Below are 23,244 nucleotides of genomic sequence, written 5' to 3' on the forward strand. Positions count from 1 at the left end.
AGTGTCCTTTTACTGTTCCAGGACCCCATCCAGGAGACCACACTATATTTAGTTGTCCTGTCTTCCTGGTCTTCTTTGGGCTGTGCCAATTTCTCAGTCTTTTTTTTTTTTTTTTTCGTGGCCTTGGCAGTTTGGGGGAGTTCTTCTCAGGTATTCTGTTGAATATCCCTCAATTTGTGTTTGTCTGTTTTTTTTTTTTCATGATTAGGTTGGGGTTGTGGTTAGACTAGAGTCTCTGGGTGGTGTAAATGGTTAATGTGCTCAGCTGCTAACTGAAACATTGTAGGTTTGAGTCTACCCACAGACAGCTGAGAAGAAAGGCCTGGTGATCTGCTTCCAGAAATTAGCCGTCAAAACCTTATGGAGCACAGTTCTACTCTGACACAAATGGGATTCCCATGAGTTGGAATTGACTCAACAGCAACTGGAAAATTGGTAGACTGAGTTATAGGAGTTTGGGAAGAACACCACAGAGGCAAATTGACCTTTTCATTACATCATATCAGGCAGTACATGCTCTTAACATGATTCATCAGTGGTGATGTTGACTTTGACCACCTGGCTGAAGTGATGTCTGCCAAGTTTCCAAACTGTAAAGTTTTGCCCACTTTCCATACTCTATTTTCTGGCCGCAAATCACCAAGTCCAGCCCACGCTAAAGAGGAGGGAAGGTTAGGCTCTTTTTACTTAACGTTGAATATAAGAACTTATTTTTTAAATTTTATTTTTGATGAAAATATACACAACAAAACGTATAGCATTGAACAGTTTCTACATGCACAGTCCAATGACATTGGTTATATTCTTCATATTGTATCACCATTCTCGCCATTTCTATCTGTATTGTTTCACCACTATTAACTTGGACTCACTGCCCTGTAAACTTCTCATTTGTGCTGTAGAGTTATTGTCACTTTGATCTCATATAGATAATTCTTTAAAAGAGCACAATGTTTAAGCCAAACATTCTTTACCAATAGAGCTGAACTATCTAAGGATTTCTTCAAGGAAACATTTAGGTTCAAGGTTTTAGTATTATCTCAGGGCAATAGATTTGGGGGTTGCCCCAGTCTCAGTGGGTCCGGTAAGTCTGGATTCCATCAGAACTTGAAACTCTGTTCCACAATTTTTCCTCCTTTTGATCAGGATCCATCAATTGTGTCCTTGGTCATAGCCTTCAGTAATGGTATCCAGGCATCATTATCATGAGAACTTCTACGTCTCATTGCAACTCTTTGGACAGTTTTCTTAGTGCCTATATTATAATTCAGTTGATGGAAGTTTGATAATTGGCTCAAAAAGTTGCCTTTTGCTTGTCATTAAGCTTGTTTCCAGTTTTTCCTTATGTTCTTGTTTTTGCTTAATTGGGTCCCAGGTGAACACATGGCTTGTAGCCTCACAAGAAGCCTTTTCAGCATCACTACCAGATTTTGTGGCCCTTGTTCCAGTGACTCGCAGTATCCCTTTGAGCTGATGGGCTTGAGAGCTAACATGTTCTGTTGACTTGCATGGTACCTATTACCTCTTCTTTCCCTCTAGTTTCTCCCATTTGCAATGGAAATACCTACCTTGGGTCTGTTCCGCCATTGCACTTTAGAAGCAGGTAACTTGTATTCTAGATTTCACAGCTGAAGAGTAATTCTTTTAAGCCTTTCCCTTATTGTTGCTTTTATCAGCGGTAGGCTTGTTGAGGACAGGAATCCACCTTCTTTAGTTGTACTGTGCTTGTTCATGTATGTTGAATGAACAAAAGTCTTCCCTTTTTCATCCTTAGACATACCATTGGGCAAGTGGCATTTTCTTGCTTTGGAAGCTTTTCTTATGACTTATTCCCAGGACTGGGGGGCCTGGGTCAAAGGGTATGAGTATTTTAAGGGGCTTCTTTGCCAGGTTTCCAGACCCCCCTTTTCCCTTACCTGAGGATTAAGTTCTAAGCCCATTGCATTTGGTGAAAACTACCTGTGGTCAGCCAACCTTTGGGAAAGCCCCAGAACCTCCTTTGAGGTTCTTTGGAATTGTATTCCCTCATGGGGGGTCCACAGGTCCTGAGTCCCTCAGAGGGGACAGCAGGCCTTGTGGGCTGGTGGCACACTGTGTCCCCAGTGGAAATCTCTTCCCTCCTTTTGCTCTTGCCCCCTCAGTCTATAAAATAGAATTGCACAAGCCAAGTGTGCGCTTCCCTTTTCCCTTCAGCCTTGGCAGAGAAGAGGGAAGGAGCCATTGCAGGGGATGGATGGGGGCTGCAGATGAGAGGCAGGTGTGCGGCTCAGTTAGCTTCTTCAGCGAGAACGCAAATAGGTTCCACACATAGGCTCCAGGGCAGTGGTTCATAGCACGTGAGAGTCAGCTGGGAGATTGAGCAGCACAGCTGCTAGAGCCCCACCTGCTGAGATGTTGGTTCTATAGTCCTGGGCATGGACCTGGGTGTTGGAATTTTTTTTTTTTACTGTGCTTTAGATGAAGATTTACAGAGAGAATTATTTTCTCATAAAACAATTAATACACATATTGTTTTGTGAAATTGGTTGCCAACCCCACAACGTGTCAACACTCTCCTCCCCTTCTTGACCCTGGGTTCTCTCTTACCAGCTTCCTGGTCCTCTCTTGCCTTCTTGTCCTTACCCCTGGGCTGGTATGCTCATTTAGTCTCAGTAGGTTTTATGGGCCTGTCTAATCTTTGGCTGAAGGGTGAGCCTCAGGAGTGACTTCAGTAATGGGTTCAGAGGGTATCCAGGGGCCGTTCTCTCAAAGTTTCTCCAGTCTCTGTCAGATGAGTAAGTCTGATCTTTTTTTTATGAGTTTGAATTTTGTTCTACATTTATCTCTGGAATTTTTTTTTTTTTTTTTTTTTAGAGTGTTCCAGGCGATTCTACTATGAAATCAGGGCAGTAAACTAGTGTTTTCTCGAGAGCAATTCTCAAATTTGAGTGAACATCATAGTGCCCTGGAGGGCTTGTTAAAACATGGGATGCAGGGCCTCACCCCTAGAATTTCAGGCGGGGCTTCTAACCAGTTTATTCCTGTTCAGATCCCTGCTGAGAATTTGCATTTCCACCTCAGATATACTGAATCAGGGTCTACATTTTAACAAGATCCCCAGGTGATTCTTATGTGTAATAAATTTTGAAAATCACTGTTCTGTTAGGGGTTTTCAGAATTGGTCCCTAACCAGTGGTATTACCATCCTCTGGGAACTTGTTAGAAATGCAAATTCTCAGCAGGAGTTCCAACTGGAACTAACTGGTTTGAAGCCCTGATTTCAGATCCAAGAGGAGGTCTGGGGTGTGAATCAAGAATTTACATTTCTAACAAATTTCCAGGTGATGTGCTGGTCTAGGGACCATACTTTGAGAAACAGAGTTCTAGGTTTGTACTGTTCAATATGGGAGCCACCAGCTACAGGTGGCTATTTAAATCTAAATTAACTAAATACAATGAAAAAATTCAATTTCTCATTCACACTGGCCACATTTCAAGTGCTCAATAGTCACATGAGGCTAGTGGCTGCCATATTGGATGGCACAGATGGAGAGAATTACCATCTTCTAGAAAATCCTTTTGGGCAGCACTAAGGTTTGGATCTCAGTGCTGACACTCAGTTACTGGTTGTACGACTTCGGGGTAAGTTACATAATCTCTCTGTGTCTTTGTTTCTTCATCTGTACAAGAGAGATAATAATAGTCTCTACCTCATAGGGTTGATGTGAGGAGTCAGTAATACGTGAAAAGTATTTGGACAGGTGTATAGTAAATGCTGAACAGATTTTTATCATTATTATTGCAATGAAAAGCCAGGAGTGGTGGTGGTGGTCTTCCAGCATCAGGGTGGCAGGTAAGTTTCATGGGGCATGCCAACTTTGATTTTTTGGTAATGTCTGCCTAGGGTGCAGTGATGAAGGATTCTGGGACCATGTCCGGGCTGAGATGGAAACACACCTGGATTGTTCAGTGTTGTCTGCTATGGAAAAGGGAAGGGCCACTGGTAGCACGTGGCAGGGAATAGTTTTTGCCATCCCTCCCCTATAGGAATTGCCCTGCTTCCTAACTCACTGTCACAGGTTGAGTTCCCAGGAAACAGAATCTGCAATGTAGATTTGTGTGCATGAAGCTTATTGGGGAGCGTGGAGGGGATCAACCCTGCAGGGGAGTGAGGGAAGCAGGGGGTGGGCAGAGGGAGAAGTCGGGCTGCAATGTAGTCACAACCAAGGCCTATGAGAGCTGGAGCTGGGGCAGCCCTGCAGAACTCTCCTGAGTTGAGGCCAGGGGTCTGGGCCTTTGTACCTCTGCATGGCAGTCACAGGGTACAGGAGGTCCTTGGAAGGGGATGTGACCTTGGGTGAGGAGGCTCTCCTTATCTGATGACAAGTCCACTATAAGGTGAGGCGTCTGGGCCAGGTGGGCTCAGACATCCTGGGTGCTCAGGTTCTCATCCCCTGGGTAATGGGTTGGCCCCAAGGGCCCCATAGCACCTGCACAGCTCACCACCCACGCAACCTGTTTCTGGTCGTGGGAGGCCTTTTTTACCTTGTTGCAGCCTGGGTGTTTTCTGCTCCCAAGGAACTCTGACCTCTCACTTGGTCCCAGGATGAGCCCTTCCTGGGCCCTTGAGACAGATGGGGTTGGAATCCACCTCCTCCAGTCACTCACTCAGACAAGGCACTGAACCTTTCTGAGCTTCAGTTTCTCTGCTGTAACATGGGGATGTAATGGCACCCACCTCGTAAGATTTTTAGGATTAAACAAAATATATAAACCATCTAGAGCAATGCCTGGCATCAAAGAAACACTATTTGAGTTTCAGCTGTGATCATTGTCGTTGCTGTTACTATTATCCCTTTGGCCTACAATGCACTCTTATTTTCTTTTTGCTGGAACAGAGTGTTAGCATCATTCAGCACCTGGCTCAGGGGAAACACATTCAAGATTTCTGTGATGTGGTCAGTTGATTGTGTGTTTGGAATTCAGTTTAAATCTGGGCTTTGCTGCTGCCCGACTGTCACCTTGAGCAGCATCTCCTGGCAGCCTGCCATGCCTGTTGTGAAACCTGGGGGTCGATGTACGTGCTTTGTAGGGGGTAGAATGTGGCATGGGATTGGCTGATATTATTGCCTGAATGACACCTGGGGCAACCTGGCATACAGTAGGTGCTCAGATAAGGTTGGCTTCCCTTGCCCTCTCCTTGCCCTGCTTTGAACCCCTGTGACGTTTTGTATAGGTGGGGGTTAGCTGGTCATCTGACACCAAGGTTCTGCCAACGCTGTGAGTCTTCCACATGCTTATCTCTACGGTCATCCCCGAACGGTGGAAACCAGCCCTTGCTCATGGGTGTCACCGCCACCTTGAATGCCTCCTTCTGTTCCCAGGTGGTGCTCAGTAAACAACTGTTGGCTGGAATTTCTTAGTGGGGTGGTAGGGAACTGAGGTACGAGGTGATAGGAGTAGCTAAGCCCTCTGCTGTTGAAAACCCTGAAGGCTGATGGAGCTGGGGTTTCCCTCTTTTGCAGCATCAGCCTCCGAGAGTTGAAGACCATCTTGCCCATGGTCAACTTTAAAGTGAGCAGTGCCAAGCTCCTCAAAGATAAGTTTGTGGTAAGTTTTGTAACAGCCTCCAGGGCTTTTATGAACTCAGGGCTACTTAGTACCTCTCACATGAAGCTAAGTATCTTTGAATTCTGTTGAGTGGTGCCCAGTGAAATCCTTCACCTCCAGAGGGCATCCATTACGGTTGACTGAGAAAAAAAAAAAAAAAATTTTTTTTTTACTGAGGGGTCATGTAAATATCTTAGGACCGTGCTCTCAATCCCACCATAGGATGTCCTCAGAGAAGAACATGTGTACTGAGCTGTTTACTTTGAAATGTCTAAGCTCAGATCTGTTTCCACAAGCCCTCCTTCTCTGTTGCCCTCACCATCCTGTAGCCTTTTTTCCTCCTAGCAACATGAGCAAATGTGTTTCTTTTGGAAAAATTATCAAAGAGTCCTTATGTGGATTGCCAGGATTGTGGCATTTCATATGCAAGTCCTGGTAGTATAGTTGTCTGAGTTGGTTTCTCCCTTCACTACTTCTCTCTTCCCTCATCTCTCTCGATCCACCCACCCATCCACCCTTCCATCCCTCCTTCCATCCATCCATCCATCCATCCATCCATCCATCCATCCATCCATCCATCCATCCATCCATCCATCCATCCATCCATCCTCCCATCCATCCTTCCATCCATCCTTCCTTCCATCCATCCTCCCTCCCTCCCTACCTCCCTCCCTCCCTCCATCCCATCCATCCTTCCATCCATCCATCCTTCCGTCCATCCTTCCTTCCGTCCTTCCTTCCATCCATCCTTCCATCCTTGCATCCTTCCATCCGTCCATCCATCCATCCTTCCTTCCATCCTCCCTCCCTCCCTCCCTCCCTTCCTTCCTTCCATCCATCTTTCCATCTATCCTTCCATCCTTTAATTTGTAATATTCTTGTGTAACCAAGCTGGTGGAGTGTGGCAGGTAAAGTCACTGTGTTGGGTGGGATACAGCAGATTAGGTGCGGCTTCTCTAAATGAGGTGAGGATGGAAGCCATGTATGGTTACCTTTTTTCATCCTCAGAGAGATGCTGACTCTTGTTGAAAAAATGAACAGCACCCCACCCCAGAGCCCTGGTTGGAGGACTCACATTTGGCCATGTCAGTGGTGTCCCCATTCACAGGATTTCTCAGCTGAAAAAACTCATTTGATTTTGGACTGATGAGTTCTGGGAGAGTTAACCCATTTTATTGCTTGTTTTTCAAGCCATCCTTTGACCTGCCCCCTGTGATTCTGTTCTCATCCCAAGAATAGAAAAGTAGGAGAGAAGGGTTGTCGGGATTTAAGAAGAGAAGAGAGATGGGAGAAGCATTTTATCATTGATCACAACATAATCAGAATTTCATTCTTCATCAAACGTTTACTGAGCCATTATCTCGCTTGGTTTCAGAGAAGCCCACAGACGGTATTGCTGGCTCTCCCATTTTACAGATGAAGAAATTGAGGTCAGATTGACCAAATTGGCCAGAGTCATTCAGCAGTTCAGTTTATTTTTACAGGAAATAGGCTCACACAAAGATGAACTCCATCTGACTCCAAAGACTTGGTTAATGTATTTTATTTTTGATTTAAAAAATGACCCATATCTGAATTTGGAAGTCCTAAAGGAAATGTCTTTTGCCCAAGAAAGGAATTGTGCATTGTGGCTCCTGGAAGCGTGGCTAGGGCTCTTCCCTTTTGGGGCTCAAGGATAAGGGTCTTACCTGATGGGGTCCCTGGTGAGTATTTTTTCCCAGAAAAGTGAAGTAGGGAACTTGTGGATAGTTTTGGTTCAGAAGAACACAAGTTTGATTTTAGCCAGTGTCATAGGAAAGTCATTCTATTTCTGTAAACAGGGAGGAGACGTTTTTGTGGTGGACACCAAAAATCATGTGGTCACTTCTTTTTTTTATTTTTACAGGAAATAGGCGCGCACAGAGATGAGCTCAGCTTTGAACAGTTCCATCTCTTCTATAAAAAACTCATGTTTGAACAGCAAAAATCGGTAAGAAAATTCTCAGCAAATGAACTAATGATGTTCCCCCCCATTACAAAGTCTGGCACGTTCCTCAGAAAGCCAGGAGAGGTGTTCTTATCTCCTTCCAGCCAAGGAAATATAAAATGGAGATTGACCATGACCTATTCGATTGGCAAAAACTTTTAAACGTGATAACGTAGTGGGAAAAATGTAGGGAAATGGTGCTTGCCTACCCTTCTGGTGGGAATGTGAATGGCCTTAAGTTCGTTTGGAATTTAATCTGAGTCTATTAACAAAGAACTGAGGCATTGGTGGCTCAGTGGTAGAATCCTCACTTTCCATGTGAGAGACCTGGTTTGATTCCTGGCCAGTGCACCTCACGATGCAGCCACCGCCTGTGTGTCAGCGGAGGCTTGTGTGTTGCTGTGATGCTGAACAGGTCTCAGCAGAGCTGACAGACTAAGAAGAAAGGCCTGGCGATCTCCTTTTGAAAATCAGCTGGTGAAACCCTGCTGATCACAATGGCTTGATCCAGAACTGACCATGGAGATGGTGTAGGACCAGGCAGCATGTTGTTTCATCATGCATGACATTGGCATGAGCTGGGGGCTGACTCAAGAACAGCTAACAACGACATTAAAATAGAAAAGTGCAACTAACTTTACCCTATTATCACATTCTGGAAGGAAATATAACAAGATTCTTATCTCTGTGAGGAACCTGGGTGATAAAATGGTTAAGTGCTTGACTGTTCACTAAAAGGTCATTGATTCAAATCTACCAGCCGCTTTGTGGGAGAAAAGACCTGGTGATCTGCTCTCGGAAAGATTACAGCTTAGGAAACCCTATGGGGCATTTCTACTCTGTCCTGTAGGGTCGCTGTGAGTTGGAATCAACTCGATGGCACACAACAATCACAACAACAATCTCTGTTGAGGGCGTATGTGCCAACAGCAATCTCTTTTGAGGGCGTACGTACGTGTTCCTTCTTTTTATACTTTTATTCATACTTTGTACAACGAGAACATAATTTCTGTTTAAGATAATATGCTATTTTAAAATTACATAAAACTGCAAATACACTTTGGTCTGGGAGTAGCACTTTTGGGGCTCTGCTATACAGAAATGAAAGCCCTGGGGCTAAGACCGTATTACCGTATTGTTTGTTACGGCATTGCTTATGCTGGCAATATACCTGGGGACCGTGTGAGTGCCGCTCAGTAGAGGAATGGCTTGGTAAATTACTGCATGTTCATACCATGCACCATTATGCAGCTGGTTAAGAATGATAAGCAGCTCTATTTCTCTTGAGCTAGGAGGATGTTCATGGTATTTTGTAAGGGAAGCAAGTGGCAGAATCTCATGAGGAGTTAGGTCTGATGTTTTGTGGTAACAGAATACAATCGTCCTCCTCTATATGGGTGTGTGTGTTTTTAGGAGCAAGGAGATGTGTGGAGGAATACATCCCTCCCATTTAACATTGGTTTGGTGTGTACGTGTGCACTGGAGGGGATTGGGAAGATGGGGAGGAGAGAAAATGAACTTTTCCTTTGCACACCTCAGTTTTCTTTGACTTGCTCCAAGTAGCACTTTGCTTTTGTAATAAAAAGTCCAATAAAGCGTAAAGTTTACAAAGTGAGGCTGCTGCAGCGACGCACGGAGCGTGGTGCTTCACGAGGGCGTGCAGCAACGTGTAAGAGCTGCTACCATGACTGTTGCGGAGGAGGCTGAAAGGAGAGCTTGGTGGAGCAGGGAGTGCATGGGGACATGAGTCTTGGAGCCAGACGTATTTGGTTTTTCTACTTAGCTGTGTAATCTTGGACAAGCCACTGACTGACTGCTCCTAGCCGGTCTTCTCATCTGGGCAATGGAGGTGACGATTCCTACCCAACCAGGTGCTGGGGAGGACTGACTGACATGGGAGTTGTGGGCTGGAAATGTGACATTGTTAAGTGATGAGCTTGGAAGTCTCTAGAAGACAGTTAATTTATTGCCTTCTGCATGCGTGCAAGACTGCAGGTTGGCTACTGGGTGAGGCCACTGTACAGGTCACCATAGGCGATGGAAGAAGCCCTGGTGGTGCAGTGGTTAAAGCGATCAACTGCTAACTGAAAGGTTGGCAGTTCAAAACCACAAGCTGCTCTGAGGGAGAAGGATGTGGCAGTCTGCTTCCGTAGAGCTGTATAGCCTTGGAAACCTGTGGGGTTGCTACGAGTCAGAATCGACTTGACAGCGGTGGGTCTGGTTTGGTTGTACAGGCAATAGGGTCCCTGGGTGGCACAAATGATTTGTCCTCGACTGCTGACCTAAAGGTTGGCTGTTCAAACCCAACCAATGGTTCCACAGAGGCAAGGCCTGGTAATCTGCTTCTGTAAAGATGAAAGCCAAGAAAACTCTACGGAGCAGTTCTACTCTGCAGCAATGGGCTTGCCGTGAGTTGGAACCAACTCGATGGCAGTGATTTTTTTTTTTCGTTTTTTTAAGAAGCCTTGGGATTGGGGATGTATCTGAGAGTGAGAAATGGGAGGAGCTTTGCTCATCTGCCTCCATTGGAGAAACGTATGCATTTTATAAAGTAAAAATTTCAACTGAAGTTTGTTCACTTTTTCATATATGCAATAACTGGTTCTTGGGTTGCCAGATAGAGTAGAGCGCCTATAGGCCTGGGAGGTGGGAGACCTTCACTCTACCCCGGGGGGTCCCCGGGCGGTCCGGACAGGTCCGTGCTCGGCTGCTGACTGAAAGGTCAGAGGTTTGAGCATACCTAGAGACGCCAGTAACTGAGTGATGTTGACGGCAGTCATTTTTCTCACTAAACCTCATCTACGGAATGAAGGTATTGAATCAAATCCGTGATTATGAAACTTTTAAGCCCTATAATTCCCTTTTTTCCTTATAAAATCTTCTTTTAAAAACCCTGCTGCATGAAAACTGATGAAAGCGTTTCTAAATTAAAATCTGTAGCCTTTATTTATTGGTAGTCCTTGAGAACAATGAAAATGTTTTGATGACAGTATACCTGTGAAATACAGACTAATGACAACTGGTGCCTTATGTGATTGACTACCCCTCCATCCCCCAAAACCAAACCTGTTGCCGTTGAGTTGATTCCTACTCATAGTGACCCTATAAGACAGAGTAGATCTGCCCCACAGGGTTTCCAAGGAGTGGCTGGTGAATTCGAACTGCTGACTTTTTGGTTAGCAGCCAAACTCTTAACTACTGTACCACCAGGGCTCCATGTGATTGACTAGGATGGAGAAAAGCTTGTTTCACCCAAGATAAGTAATGGCAAATGATATCCGTTTTTATAATAAGTTTGCCTGGGAATTTCAGGATGCTGTCTCATGAGACAGATGGTAGGCAAAGCTTGAGAATAAAGTTTGCACAAAAATGATTTCACCTGGCAGCACAAGGTAACACACTAATGGTCACTGTGGTAACATTTACATAACATATATTTATACCTGTACTTTCTTCTTCTTTTTTTGTTATATTTTATTTATTTGGAGTTAATAATTGTCTTTTAGAAATTGCTTAGTTTTAAAAAATCATTTTGTTGTTACTATTGTTGAAAATATACACAGCAGAACATGTACCAATTCAACAATTTCTGCATGTATAGTTCATTGACACTGATTACATTCCTCAATTTGTGCAGCCACTCTCACCCTCCTTTTCTGAATTGTTCCTTCCCCCCATTAACATAAACTCGCTGCCCCCTAAGATTCCTGTCTAATCTTTTCTGTTGCTATTGTCAATTTGATTCCATATAGCTAGTTCATTAAAAGAACTCAAGGCAGACAGTCTTTATGAGTTAAGCTAAAATATTGTTTGGTTTTAAGAAGATTTAAGGGGATCTTTTTTGGTTTAAAGTTTAAAGATTATCTCAGAGCAATAGTTTTAGGGGCTCACCCAGCCTCATTGGCTCCAGAAAGTCTGGACTCCATGAGAATTTTTTAAATTCTCTTCCTCATTTTCCCCTTTTGGTCAGGATTCTTCTATAGAATCTTTAATCAGAACTTTCAGTAATGGTAGCCAGGCACCATCCAGTTCTTCTGGTCTCATGGCCAATGAGGCAGTTGTACATGGAGGCAATTAGACCTGCAGTCCATCCAGTACCTCCTCCTATTCCTGACTCTCTTTTTCTCTGTTGTTCTAGGTGAAGAGAGATAATTGTTGTACTTTAGATAGCTGTCCATCTGCATTTTTTATTGCAGTTCTTTTTAAAGCCAATGTTTATGTGTGAGGAAGAGAGGAAGAGAAAGAGATTTGAATCAGATCTTTTTTGCAGACTCCCTGAATCCCCTGGGGTACCGTGGGTTGCTAAATGTGGAACCTAGTATGGGAACCTTCTAAACAAATTCGTTTATTCCAAAGGTTACACCCTAGTAGCCAGAATGCGACATTCAGCCTGCCCTAGGTTGTACATGTCCTTCTCATGGCTTAAATATTTTAAAAACGAATAGCTCACATTTAAAACTAGGTGCCATTGAGTCAATTCCAACTCATAGCAACCCTGTGTACAACAGAGTGAAACACTACCTGTTCCTGCACTGTCCTCACAATCGTTGTGCTTTAGCCATTGTTATAGCCACTGTGTCAGTCCGTCTCGTCGAAGGTCTTCCTCTTTTCCGCTGACTGTCTACTTTACCAAGCATGATGTCCTTCTCCGGGACTGGTCCCTCCTGATAACATGTCCAAAGTATGTGAGACAAAGTCTTGTCATCCTCCCTTCTAAGGAGCATTCTGGCCCAGGGAGCCCCTGGGTGGTACAGATAGTTAAGTGCTTGGCTGCTAACTGAAAGGTTAGAGGTTCGAGTCCACCTAGGAGCACCTTGAAGAAAGGCCTGGAAATCTACTTCCGAAAAATTGGCCACGGGGTAGGGGAGAGATCCAGATTTTAGGCTTCTCTTAAAAAAAAATTGAGACCTGGCTATAGATGAGTACAGTTCCCCATGGTGGCACCTGCATAGACAGGAAGCATGTATTATTCTCTGGTCTTCCCCAGTCCCCACCCAGCTCTCTCTATTCCTTTTTGTTGCCTACCGGTCCCCAGAGACTTTTTGAGTTTGCAATCCCTGATAACTACCATTCTAAGGTATAACTGTCCCTTTTGGCCACTGTGTTTTTTTTAATTCAGTGACTTGGAATTTGAATTGCAAAACTCCAGCCTCTATAAATAGTTTCTGGCTGGCTTGAGAAACCTCACTGCTGTTATGTAGGCAAATGCCCCTCTCCTAACCTGTTGGCAGATTTGTTTCCTTCCTGAGCCCCTCACTGGCATCACAAGACCAAGAAAATGTTCTTTGGGGGAGATTGGCTGGATTTCTTGGGGTTCTTGGGGGAGGTGGAGCTCATTGTGATGACTGATGATTCTCAAACCTAATGCCTGGGAGTGGGTTTATGTTCATCAGTAGCCACATGGTTTCCAACTTGAGGTTGCCAGTTCCTCTTTGTATCTAACCCTCTGCTCACAGAACTACTCTTAAACTTCCAAGTTTCCAAAAGCTTAGTAGCAGCAGGAAGATAAAAAATTTAATTTTATGTGTTGCCTTGGTGAAGGGACTCTACCTCTAACTGGGCTGTTGTTGTTAGTTGTTGTTGTTAGTTGCCATTGAGTCGACTCTGACTCATGGTGACCCAATATGTGCAGAGTAGAACTGCTCCATAGGGTTTTCAAGGCTATGACCTTGAGAGGAGGCTAAAAAAGAATCTCAACGTCCAGTGGCAGCCTGGAGTTGAGATAGGAGTACGAATTTGGGGTCTGAAAGCCTGTGGTTTGAATCTCGGTTTCACTACGTACCAGCCGTGTGACTTCAGGCTTGTTACTTAACCTCTCTGAACTTTGGTTTCCACTACGGGTAAAATGAGGACAGTGGGGTCTCCCTTGAAGGGCTGTGAGAAAGACTAATCAGATAATGTGGATAATGTGCAGAAGGCATTCAGGATAAAATCACTATCCTTACTCTGAACAGGCCAGCACTGTGGTACTCAAGGTCAAAAAAAAGGTCATAGACACCGGGAAATGCACCTGCAGGCAGTGATTTCTTGTCTAAGAAACTGCAGGAATGTGGTAGAACATGTTAGCTATTTGGATATGTGGTATGAAGTGGCATTGGGATGTAATGAATCCCAACATGAGCTCTAGGAAACACCATGGTTAAATATGTTTGGGGAAACCCTGGGTGAAATAAAGCAGCTTTCTTTATTGCAAGACTTCTCAGAGGCTTTAATCCTCAGATACACTGTGAATCTCCAGGAGGTGAGACACAGCTTTCAGTGGTTCCCAAGCATATTTAACTGTAGACCTCTATGCCTTCCACCCCACCCAGCTTTATTTTATGGGACAACTATGTCTTGTAACATACTTTGGGTGGCATCTGGTCTACCACTCATACCTGGACCATTTGTGGAGCAGTGACATAGTGTATCTGATGTTTAGGAATCCATAGTCCAGTGGGGTCGGGGTGGATGAAAGCGGGCTCCGTGGAGAACTACCAGGCTGAGTGTGGAAGCAGCCCCTGGCAGAGATGCCCTGGCAAGATGCCTCGGCTCATGGGAGGCATCTCTGGCCCAACCCCCTGAGCCCTGAATCCAGAGTCCAGACAAAAATGTACTTTCTTATTCCTTCATTCGACCAGTTTTTATTGCATACCTACTGAGTACCTTTTGCACTGTGGCAACATGTTTCTTTTTCTTGGTGTCCTGAAGACTCTTTGACTCAGGAACCAGGTAGGGATGAAAGCCCAGTGCATCCTTCCAGTTTTCTGATAGAGTCCCTCCCAGGCAGCTTGGCTTGAATGCTGAGGGAACTAGGTCTAAACGCCATTGTACTCCCCAAGTGGCAAGTGCTGGGCTAGGTCTTTGTCTGCTGGCTTTCAGTCCATCCCTGGTCTGCTCTGTGTCATGGGTTGGATTCCTGTAAGCTCAATGCCCTGGCTCCTGTGCCAACTGGATTTCAGTCACTTCAGCATATGGGCACCCTGGGGGAGATTGCAGGCCCAGGATTCTAGCCCAGCAACATCTCCCTAGTGGCTGAAATGTGGTAGAGCTTTTCTGTGCTTTGTTTAGGTCACTTTAAAGGAAAGGACTGGCTTGAAGAGCTGTGTGTGGTGGATAATTGAGGGTGGGTCAAACATCGGGCTTTCTGGAGATGTAACTAAGCCAGTGTTGGGGCTTTGGGTTTGGAAGGGATTCCTCCTCACATGCCTTAAGCACCAGATTTACCTAGTGATCTAAGCTCCGAGTGAGTCTCAATAACAGTACTGCCTACAATCCTTTTTTTTTTTTTTTTAAGATAGCTAAGCTGTAAATTATACATAAATGAAAGGAAGTACTAGGATTTCTGAAAGAGTGGCTCTTCACCTTTTTGGGTGACCTGCTTTTCTGAGATGCTGATTAAAGCTATGAATCATTTTTCTAGAAAAACAAAGCAAAACATATGTACAAGCATACACAAACATATGCAGATCTGATGCTTTCTAGGGCCGCTCTAGAACACAGATTTTCCACGTGTCATCCTGGACTCTTGAGTTGTTTGGCAGTAGAATCCAAGTAGGCTAGAGGAATAGTTGTTTTTTGTATCATTAGCATTTGTAACACGCCAGTGGCTTCATTTTCATTTCTGCCCTGATTTACTCAAATGCCTGTCCAATGACACTCTCACTGAAGCCCGTCAAAGTAATACTGTTGTTGTATGCCACCGAATCAATTCCAACTCATAGTGACCCTACAGGACAGAGTAGAATTGTCCCATAGGGTTTCCTAGGGTATAATCTTAATGGGAACAGGTCACTAGATCTTTTCTCCTGTGGAGTGGCTGGTGGATTCAAACCACTGTCATTTTGGTTAGCAGCCAAGTGCTTTACCACTGTGTCACCAGGGCTACTTAAAGTAATGCTACCTAGCCAGAAATGGACAGAGCGTAGCAGGGTATGTGTGTGTGTTCACGTGTGGGAAATGCTCAAGCTGGTGTATTAGCTGGGTGTAGGGGCCCACATTGGCCCCCTTGGTGTAGGAGCACTCCTTTTTTTAATTAGATTTTATTTTTTAGAGCAGGTGTAGCTTTACAGAAAAATTGCACAAAAAGTACAGACAGTTCCCATTTACTTCATCTTCCCCCTCCCGCACACAGTGTCTATTATTAACATCTTGCATTAGTGTAGTACATTTGTTACAATTGATAAAACAACAACGCTGACTGACTATTATTAACTAAAGTCTATAGTTTATGTACAGGAGACCTGGTTGCACAGTGGTTAAAGCTCTTGACTGCTAACCAAAAGGTCAGTGGTTTGAGTCCACCAGCTGCTCTGCAGGAGAAAGATAGGGCAGTTTGCTTCTGTAAAGATTTACAGCCTTGGAAACCCTAGGGGGCACTTCTGCTGAGTCCTCCTGGGTCACTATGAGTCAGAATCAACTCGATGGCAGTGGGTTTTATAGTTTACATTAGGGTTCATTAGTTGTGTTGTATGGTCTTATGCCCCTACGTGTCTGACAGTTTGTCGTACTGTGGGGGCTTGTGTGGTACTGTGATGCTGGAAGCTGTGCCACTGGTATTCAGATACCAGCAGGGTCACCCATGGTGGACAGGTTTCAGCTGAGCTTCCAGACTAAGACAGACTAGGAAGAAGGACCCGGCAGTCTACTTCTGAAAAGCATTAGCCAGTGAAAACCTTATGAATAGCAGCAGAACACTGTCTGATATAGTGCTGGAAGAGGAGCTTCCCAGGTTGGAAGGCACTCAAAAGATGAATGGGGAAGAGCTGCCTCCTCAAAGTAAAGTCAATCTTAATGATATGGATGGAGTAAAGCTTTCAGGACCTTTATTTGCTGATGTGGCACAACTCAAAATGAGAAGAAACAGCTGTAAACATCCATTAATAATCGGAACCTGGAATGTATGAAGTATGAATCTAGGAAAATTAGAAATCGTCAAAAATGCAATGGAACGCATAAACATCGATATCCTAGGCATTAGTGAACTGAAATGCACTGGTATTGGCCATTTTGAATCGGACGATCATATAGTCTACTATGCTGGGAATGACAGCTCGAAGAGGAATGGTGTTGCATTCATTGTCAAAAAGAATGTTTCAAGATCTATCCTGAAGTACAACGCTGTCAGCGATAGGTAGGATGATATCCGTACACCTACACGGAAGACCAATTAATACGGTTATTATTCAAATATATGCACCAACCACTAGGGCCAAAGGTGAGGAAATAGAAGATTTTTATCAGCTACTGCAATCTGAAATTGATCGAACATGCGATCAGGATGCACTGATAATGTTGGAAACAAAGAAGAAGGGTAAGTAGTTGGAAAATATGGCCTTGGTGATAGAAACAATGCCGGAGATTGAATGATAGGATTTTGCAAGACCAATGACTTCTTCATTGCAAATACCTTCTTTCACCAACCTAAACGGCGACTATACACATGGACCTCGCCAGATGGAACACACAGAAATCAAATTGACTACATCTGTGGAAGGAGGCGATGGAAAAGCTCAATATCTTCAGTGAGAACAAGGCCAGGGGCCAACTGTGGAACAGACCATCAATTGCTCATATGCAAGTTCAAGCTGAAACTGAGGAAAATCAGAGCAAGTCCACAAGAGCCAAAATATGACCTTGAGTATATCCCACCTGAATTTAGAGACCATCCGAAGAATAGATTTGATGCATTGAACACTGGTGACCGAAGAGAGGACAAGTTGTGGACTGACATCTAGGACATCATTCATAAAGAAAGCAAGAGGTCATTGAAAAGACAGGAAAGAAAGAAAAGACCACGATGGATGTTGGAGGAGACTCTGAAACTTGCTCTTGAGTGTCGAGCAGCTAAAGCAAAAGGAAGAATTGATGAAGTAAAAGAACTGAACAGAAGATTTCAAAGGGTGGCTCAAGAAGACAAAGTATTATAATGACATGTGCGAAGAGCTGGAGATGGAAAACCAAAAGGGAAGAACATGGTTGGTGTTTCTCAAGCTGAAAGAACTGAAGAAAAAATTCAAGCCTTGAGTTGCCATAGTGAAGGGTTCTATGGGGAAAATATTAAATGACGCAGGAAGCATCAAAAAAGATGGAAGGAATACACAGAGTCATTATACCAAAAAGAATTAGTCGATGTTCAACCATTTCAAGAGGTAGCATATGATCAGGAACTGATGGTACTGAAGGAAGAAGTCCGAGCTGCTCTGAAGGCACTGACGAAAAACAAGGCTGCAGGAATTGATGGAATATCAATTGAGATGTTTCAACAAACAGATGCAGCGCTGGAGGTGCTCACTCGTCTATGCCAAGAAATATTGAAGACAGCTTCCTGGCCAACTGACTGGAAGAGATCCATATTTATGCCTATTCCCAAGAAAGGTGATCCAACCAAATGTGGAAATTATAGAAAAATATCATTAGTATCACACACAAGCAAAATTTTGCTGAAGATCATTCAAAAATGGCTGTAGCAGTATATCGACAGGGAACTGCCAGAAATTCAGGCCAGTTTCAGAAGAGGATATGGAACCAGGGATATCATTGCTGATGTCAGATGGATTCTGGCTCAAAGCAGAGAATACCAGAAGGATGTTTACCTGTGTTTTATTGACTATGCAAAGGCATTCGACTGTGTGGATCATAACAAACTATGGATAACATTGTGAAGAATGGGAATTCCAGAATACTTAATCGTGCTCATGTGGAACCTTTACATAGATCAAGAGGCGGTTGTTCAGACAGAACAAGGGGATACTGATTGGTTTAAAGTCAGGAAAGGTGTGCGTCAGGGTTGTATTCTTTCACCATACCTATTTAATCTGCATGCTGAGCAAATAATCCGAGAAGCTGGACTATATGAAGAAGAACGGGGCATCAGGATTGGAGGAAGACTCATTAACAACCTGCGTTATGCAGATGACACAACCTTGCTTGCTGAAAGTGAAGAGGACCTGAAGCACTTACTATTGAAGATCAAAGACCACAGCCTTCAGTATGGATTGCACTTCAACACAAAGAAAACAAAAATCCTCACAACTGGACCAATGAGCAACATCATGATAAACAGAGAAAAGATTGAAGATGTCAAGAATTTCATGGATCCACAATCAACAGCCACGGAAGCAGCAGTCAAGAAATCAAAAGACGCATTGCATTGGGTAAATCTGCTGCAAAGGACCTCTTTTAAGTGCTGAAGAGCAAAGATGTCACCTCGAAGACTAAGGTGTGCCTGACCCAAGCCATGGTATTTTCAGTCACATCATATGTGTGTGAAAGCTGGACAATCAATAAGGAAGACCAAAGAAGAGTTGATGCCTTTGAATTGTGGTGTTGGTGAAGAATATTGAATATACCATGGACTGCCAGAAGAACAAATAAAGCTGTCTTGGAAGAAGTACAACCAGAATGCTCCTTAGAGGCAAGGATGGCAATACTGCATCTTACATACTTTGGACATGTTGTCAGGAGGGATCAGTCTCTGGGGAAGGACATCATGCTTGGCAAAGTATGGGGTCAATGGAAAAGAGGAAGACCCTCTACGAGGTGGATTGACACAGTGGTTGCAACAATGGGCTCAAGCATAACAACGATTGTAAGGATGGCGCAGGACCAGGCAGTGTTTCGTTCTGTTGTACGTAGGGTTGATATGAGTTGGAACTGACTCGATGGCACCTAACAACAACAACAGCAATGGTCTTATAAAAAAAAAAAAATGGGTTAGGACAAATGCATAATGTTATGTGTCCATCATTATAATATGCAGAATAGTTTCAGTGCCCTAAAAATGCCCTGTGCTTCCCCTATTCATCCTTTCCTTCCTCTCTATCCCCTGTGCCCCCGGCAACCACTAACCTTTTTACTGTCTCCAGAGTTTTGCTTTTCCAGAGTGGCATAGAGTTGGAATAGTACAATATGTAGCCTTTTCAGGTTGGTTTCTTTCACTTTGCAGTATGCGTTTAAGGTTTCACCATGTCTTTTTGTGGCTTGATAGCTTTAAAAATAATTTTTGTTAATCACGGAATACTAATCTACTATATAGATGTACAACCATTTCATTATCTAGGAGTGCTTTTATTCTATCAGTCAGCATGTCAGGAGGCCGTGAAAAGATTAGAACTAAAGCTGTTCATTATTTATTTCTTCCTCTTGAATTCTAAAACTAGAAGTTAGCTCTTTGAAAAACTAAAGAGGTAAAATCTGGCAGCAAGGGTGTAGGAAAGAATGCATACCGGGGTGGGGTACAGATCAAGTGTTTCAAGAGCAACTAGGCAGTATCTGGTCCCTGGGTGGTGTGAATGATTGTTTGAATGCACCCGGCGGCTCTGTGAAATAAAGGCCTAGTAATATGCTTCTGTTAAGATAATAGCCAAGAAAACCTCACGGAGCACAGTTCTACTCTGTAGCACATGGGGTTGCCTTGAGTCAGAATTGACTCATTGATTAGATGGCAACTAACAACAGCAACAGGCGGTATCTGTCAGTGGTAACAATGTGCGTATCCATGTCCAGGTACTTCCCCTTCTAGGAACCTGCTCTACAGAGATGTAGGCACAAGTGGGCAAAGATACACACACAAGGGCATTCATTCATTGTAACACTGGATATCACAGCAGAAAATCAAATGCTTACATCTTAGGGAATACAATGTGGTTTTTCAAAATAGTGAGGTAGGGCTATTGGAGGTTGCAGAATAATACGTAAAACTTCAAACAACACAACAAAAACTTGCAGCATATATGATATGATGTAATTCATCTATAAAAGAGATCCTACAAGGATATACCTACCAATTTTTTATGTGATTGCTTCTCAGGAGTAAAACTTTGAAAGTGGTGAGAAAGAGGTCTGCTTTGGCTTCATATGTTTCTCTTATATTTGAATATTTGCTTCTAACATAAGTTACTATTTTAATTTAACAAAACAAAAAAGATCTGCTCATTTGTGTGCACAAAGCAGCCTGACTCCTCTGATGTTCTTTTTGTGTGTGTGTTTCTTCTCCTCTTTTTTTTATTTCAGATTCTTGACGAATTCAAGAAAGATTCTTCAGTCTTCATCCTGGGGTGAGGCAGCCCTTGCGTGTTACTGTTTCAGGGTGGCTGGGCTTGACACTGGTGCCTTCACCTGCCCTCCCAGCCCAGCCAGCAGGCACCTCATGTGCAATCGCTGATCTCCATGGGGACAGCATCCCACCACTGGGGCACGGCCGTCGGGAGCTGTGGCCTGGATAAAGATGGCCCATAGCACCGGGGTTTGTGGAGTATGGGGAGGATTGGCCTGGAAGCATGAGTGCCCGGGGCCTCCTTTCCCAAACTCTGCTCCATGGGATGTGACAGGTTAATGGGTTTTTTTACAAAAGTAGAATTCATTTTAATGGTCAAATAAGTTTGGGAAATTCCTGATTAAGCAGATTTAACTGAATTGCAGTGAATTGAAGCATATGAAATGCTTCATATGGTGCTTGACACACAGTAAGGGCTCGTAAGTAGCAGTAATGTTATTACAAAAAGGTAACTGTGAAAGGACTTGTCAGGGTCTTTACTGTGCTTCAGGATTCCCCAAGAGAGGAAGTCAGAAAGCCTTCTGAGTTTCCCAATCTTATTGACTGTGGGACTTTATCTACATCAGAGCCACTTGGTTAGCTTGCAGATATGCAGATTCCAGGGCTCTGCCCTCTGAGACTCTGGTGTCAGTGCCCCTCTTCGGATCCTTCCAAGTTGGGGTACTGTCTCATTCGTCTGTCTGTGCCTGGGGATGTTGTCTCGTTCACCTCTGTCTCCATTAGCCACAGTCTTGGTGCATCGGAGGGCTGGGTAGCTGCCTGGTGGGACAGAGTCGCCTCCTGACTCCCTCTTTGAATGTGTCTCTCTAAACACCCTCCCCTTCTCCTGAGGGCAGGAGCACCGACCGGCCAGATGCCTCCGCTGTTCACCTGCACGACTTCCAGAGGTTTCTCTTACACGAACAGCAGGTGAGAGGATGGCACGGCGGGTCTGGAGGGGAGCTAATAGCCTGTACTGCATGGGGTATGGCGAGCTCACAATGAGACACTATGTGAAAAGGATAAAGTACAGGACCTGACATAAAGTTAGTGCCCAGTGTTGACTGCCATCACCGTTTATTATTGTTCACATCCTGATTCTCACTGTCATTTTCATTATTATAAGTGCCAAGTATGTGTGGGGTTTTATTGTTGTTTTAATTCCCAGGATATGGTCAAATAGGTGCTTTTTTTTTACCTTCCAGAATATTTGTATGTTAAAATTCTTTAGGCAAAAGAGTTCTGTATTTGCAGCCAGTACAATTTTACTTTTTATGAGCTAACTACCCTGCCTTTTAATAATGCAAAGCTTTGTTGGGGCAGAAAGGTGAGAGCTCCAGGCCTCTCTGGGGCCTCTGGAGCCAGGCCAGGCACTTTCATGAAGTGTCCTACATTTTGGTTTCATGGTCTGGTCCTCAAAGACTTGAACATGTCTGTATTCAGCTGGGCTCATCCTTCTGAGCCCGGCCAGTGCTTCCTGTCTCTGATCCAGGTAGATTTGCAAAAGTCAACAGTGAGGCTCAGTGTATGTTGGCACCCAAGGGCCAGGGAGGCCATCTCTTCACCACTTCATTTGTATCTGCTCTTAATACTTTCTTTCAAATATCCTGGGTGACCCCTCCCATCCAACCTACACATCTGCTAGCACATTTGGTTTTATTATTCATAGAGATAGAGATTTTAGAATATTCAAAACCCAGAGAGCATTAGTTAAAGTTGAATCAGTGTGTCATATCTTGTCCTCTTTCCTATGAATATTTGAGGTTCCAGGGCTTGAAGAGGAAAACAATAGGCAACTTTTCTTTCTTCTTTTTTTTTTCACATTGATGAATTTTTTCTCTTTCATATTTTTTTAAACATTTTTTTATTGTGCATAAAACATATTTAACATAACATCTGCCAGCTCAACAATTCTTACATGTACAATTCAGTGACATTACGTATAATGTACAACCATCGCCACTGTCTGTTTCCAGATTATTCTACCACCATGAACAGAAAGTCACTATACAATGACTTTTCTATTTTGGGAAAAATACACACAACAAAACCTTCACCAATTCAATTCACGTACAGTTCAGTGCTGTTGATGACACTCTTCATGTTGTTCGAACCTTTGTCACCATCCCTTTGCAGATTATTCCACTGCCATTAACAAAAACTCCCCCGAAGATTAACTTTTATTATGCATTCTTTTCCAAAGCTCTAAGACTGTGCAGAAGCTGTGTGTGAACTTGTCATGTATATTTCAGACATTATCCTGTCTGAGCACCATTGCTTGGCTGATCCCTTGAAAAGAAGACATAGGAGCAAATTCTGTGTTGGTTTTCCAAAGCTCGACTATTTGGAACCTGGACTCTGCTACTTACTAGCTGTGTGACTTTGGACTGGCCACGTGAACTCTCCTGAGCCTCTGTTTCTTCATTCCTAAGATGATGACGAAATATGACCTGCAGAGTTTTCTGGACCCAATGGGATGATCATAGAGATAATGATTGTTCCTACAAACTGCTGTCACTTACCACTTTCTGTGTACCAGGTGCTGTGTTAAGCACACAGCCTTATTTCACGCAGTCCCTCGCAGAAGCCCTGTGTGGTAGATAGCATATTTTTTCGCAAATAACATGCGCATTATACATTTTCTTGCCAGCCGTTCACCCACCACCCTGCACAT

At 43.8% G+C, this 23,244-nt stretch overlaps 1 protein-coding gene across 3 annotated transcripts in view; it reads left to right on the plus strand.

Moving 5' to 3' along the window:
• The window catches only part of PLCG2 (phospholipase C gamma 2), a 227,918-nt gene that overhangs the window by 94,310 nt on the left and 110,364 nt on the right, over nucleotides 1-23,244 (plus strand). For all 3 annotated transcript variants that reach the window (XM_049865038.1, XM_049865039.1, XM_049865037.1), the window contains exons 6-9: nucleotides 5,505-5,589; nucleotides 7,475-7,558; nucleotides 20,549-20,592; nucleotides 21,428-21,500. In XM_049865038.1, coding sequence (XP_049720995.1) covers nucleotides 5,505-5,589; nucleotides 7,475-7,558; nucleotides 20,549-20,592; nucleotides 21,428-21,500 — 286 coding nt within the window. The remainder of the gene's footprint in view (nucleotides 1-5,504; nucleotides 5,590-7,474; nucleotides 7,559-20,548; nucleotides 20,593-21,427; nucleotides 21,501-23,244) is intronic.

This window comes from Elephas maximus, chromosome 21 (genome assembly GCF_024166365.1).
Source record: "Elephas maximus indicus isolate mEleMax1 chromosome 21, mEleMax1 primary haplotype, whole genome shotgun sequence".
Classification (NCBI taxonomy): Eukaryota; Metazoa; Chordata; class Mammalia; order Proboscidea; family Elephantidae; genus Elephas; species Elephas maximus.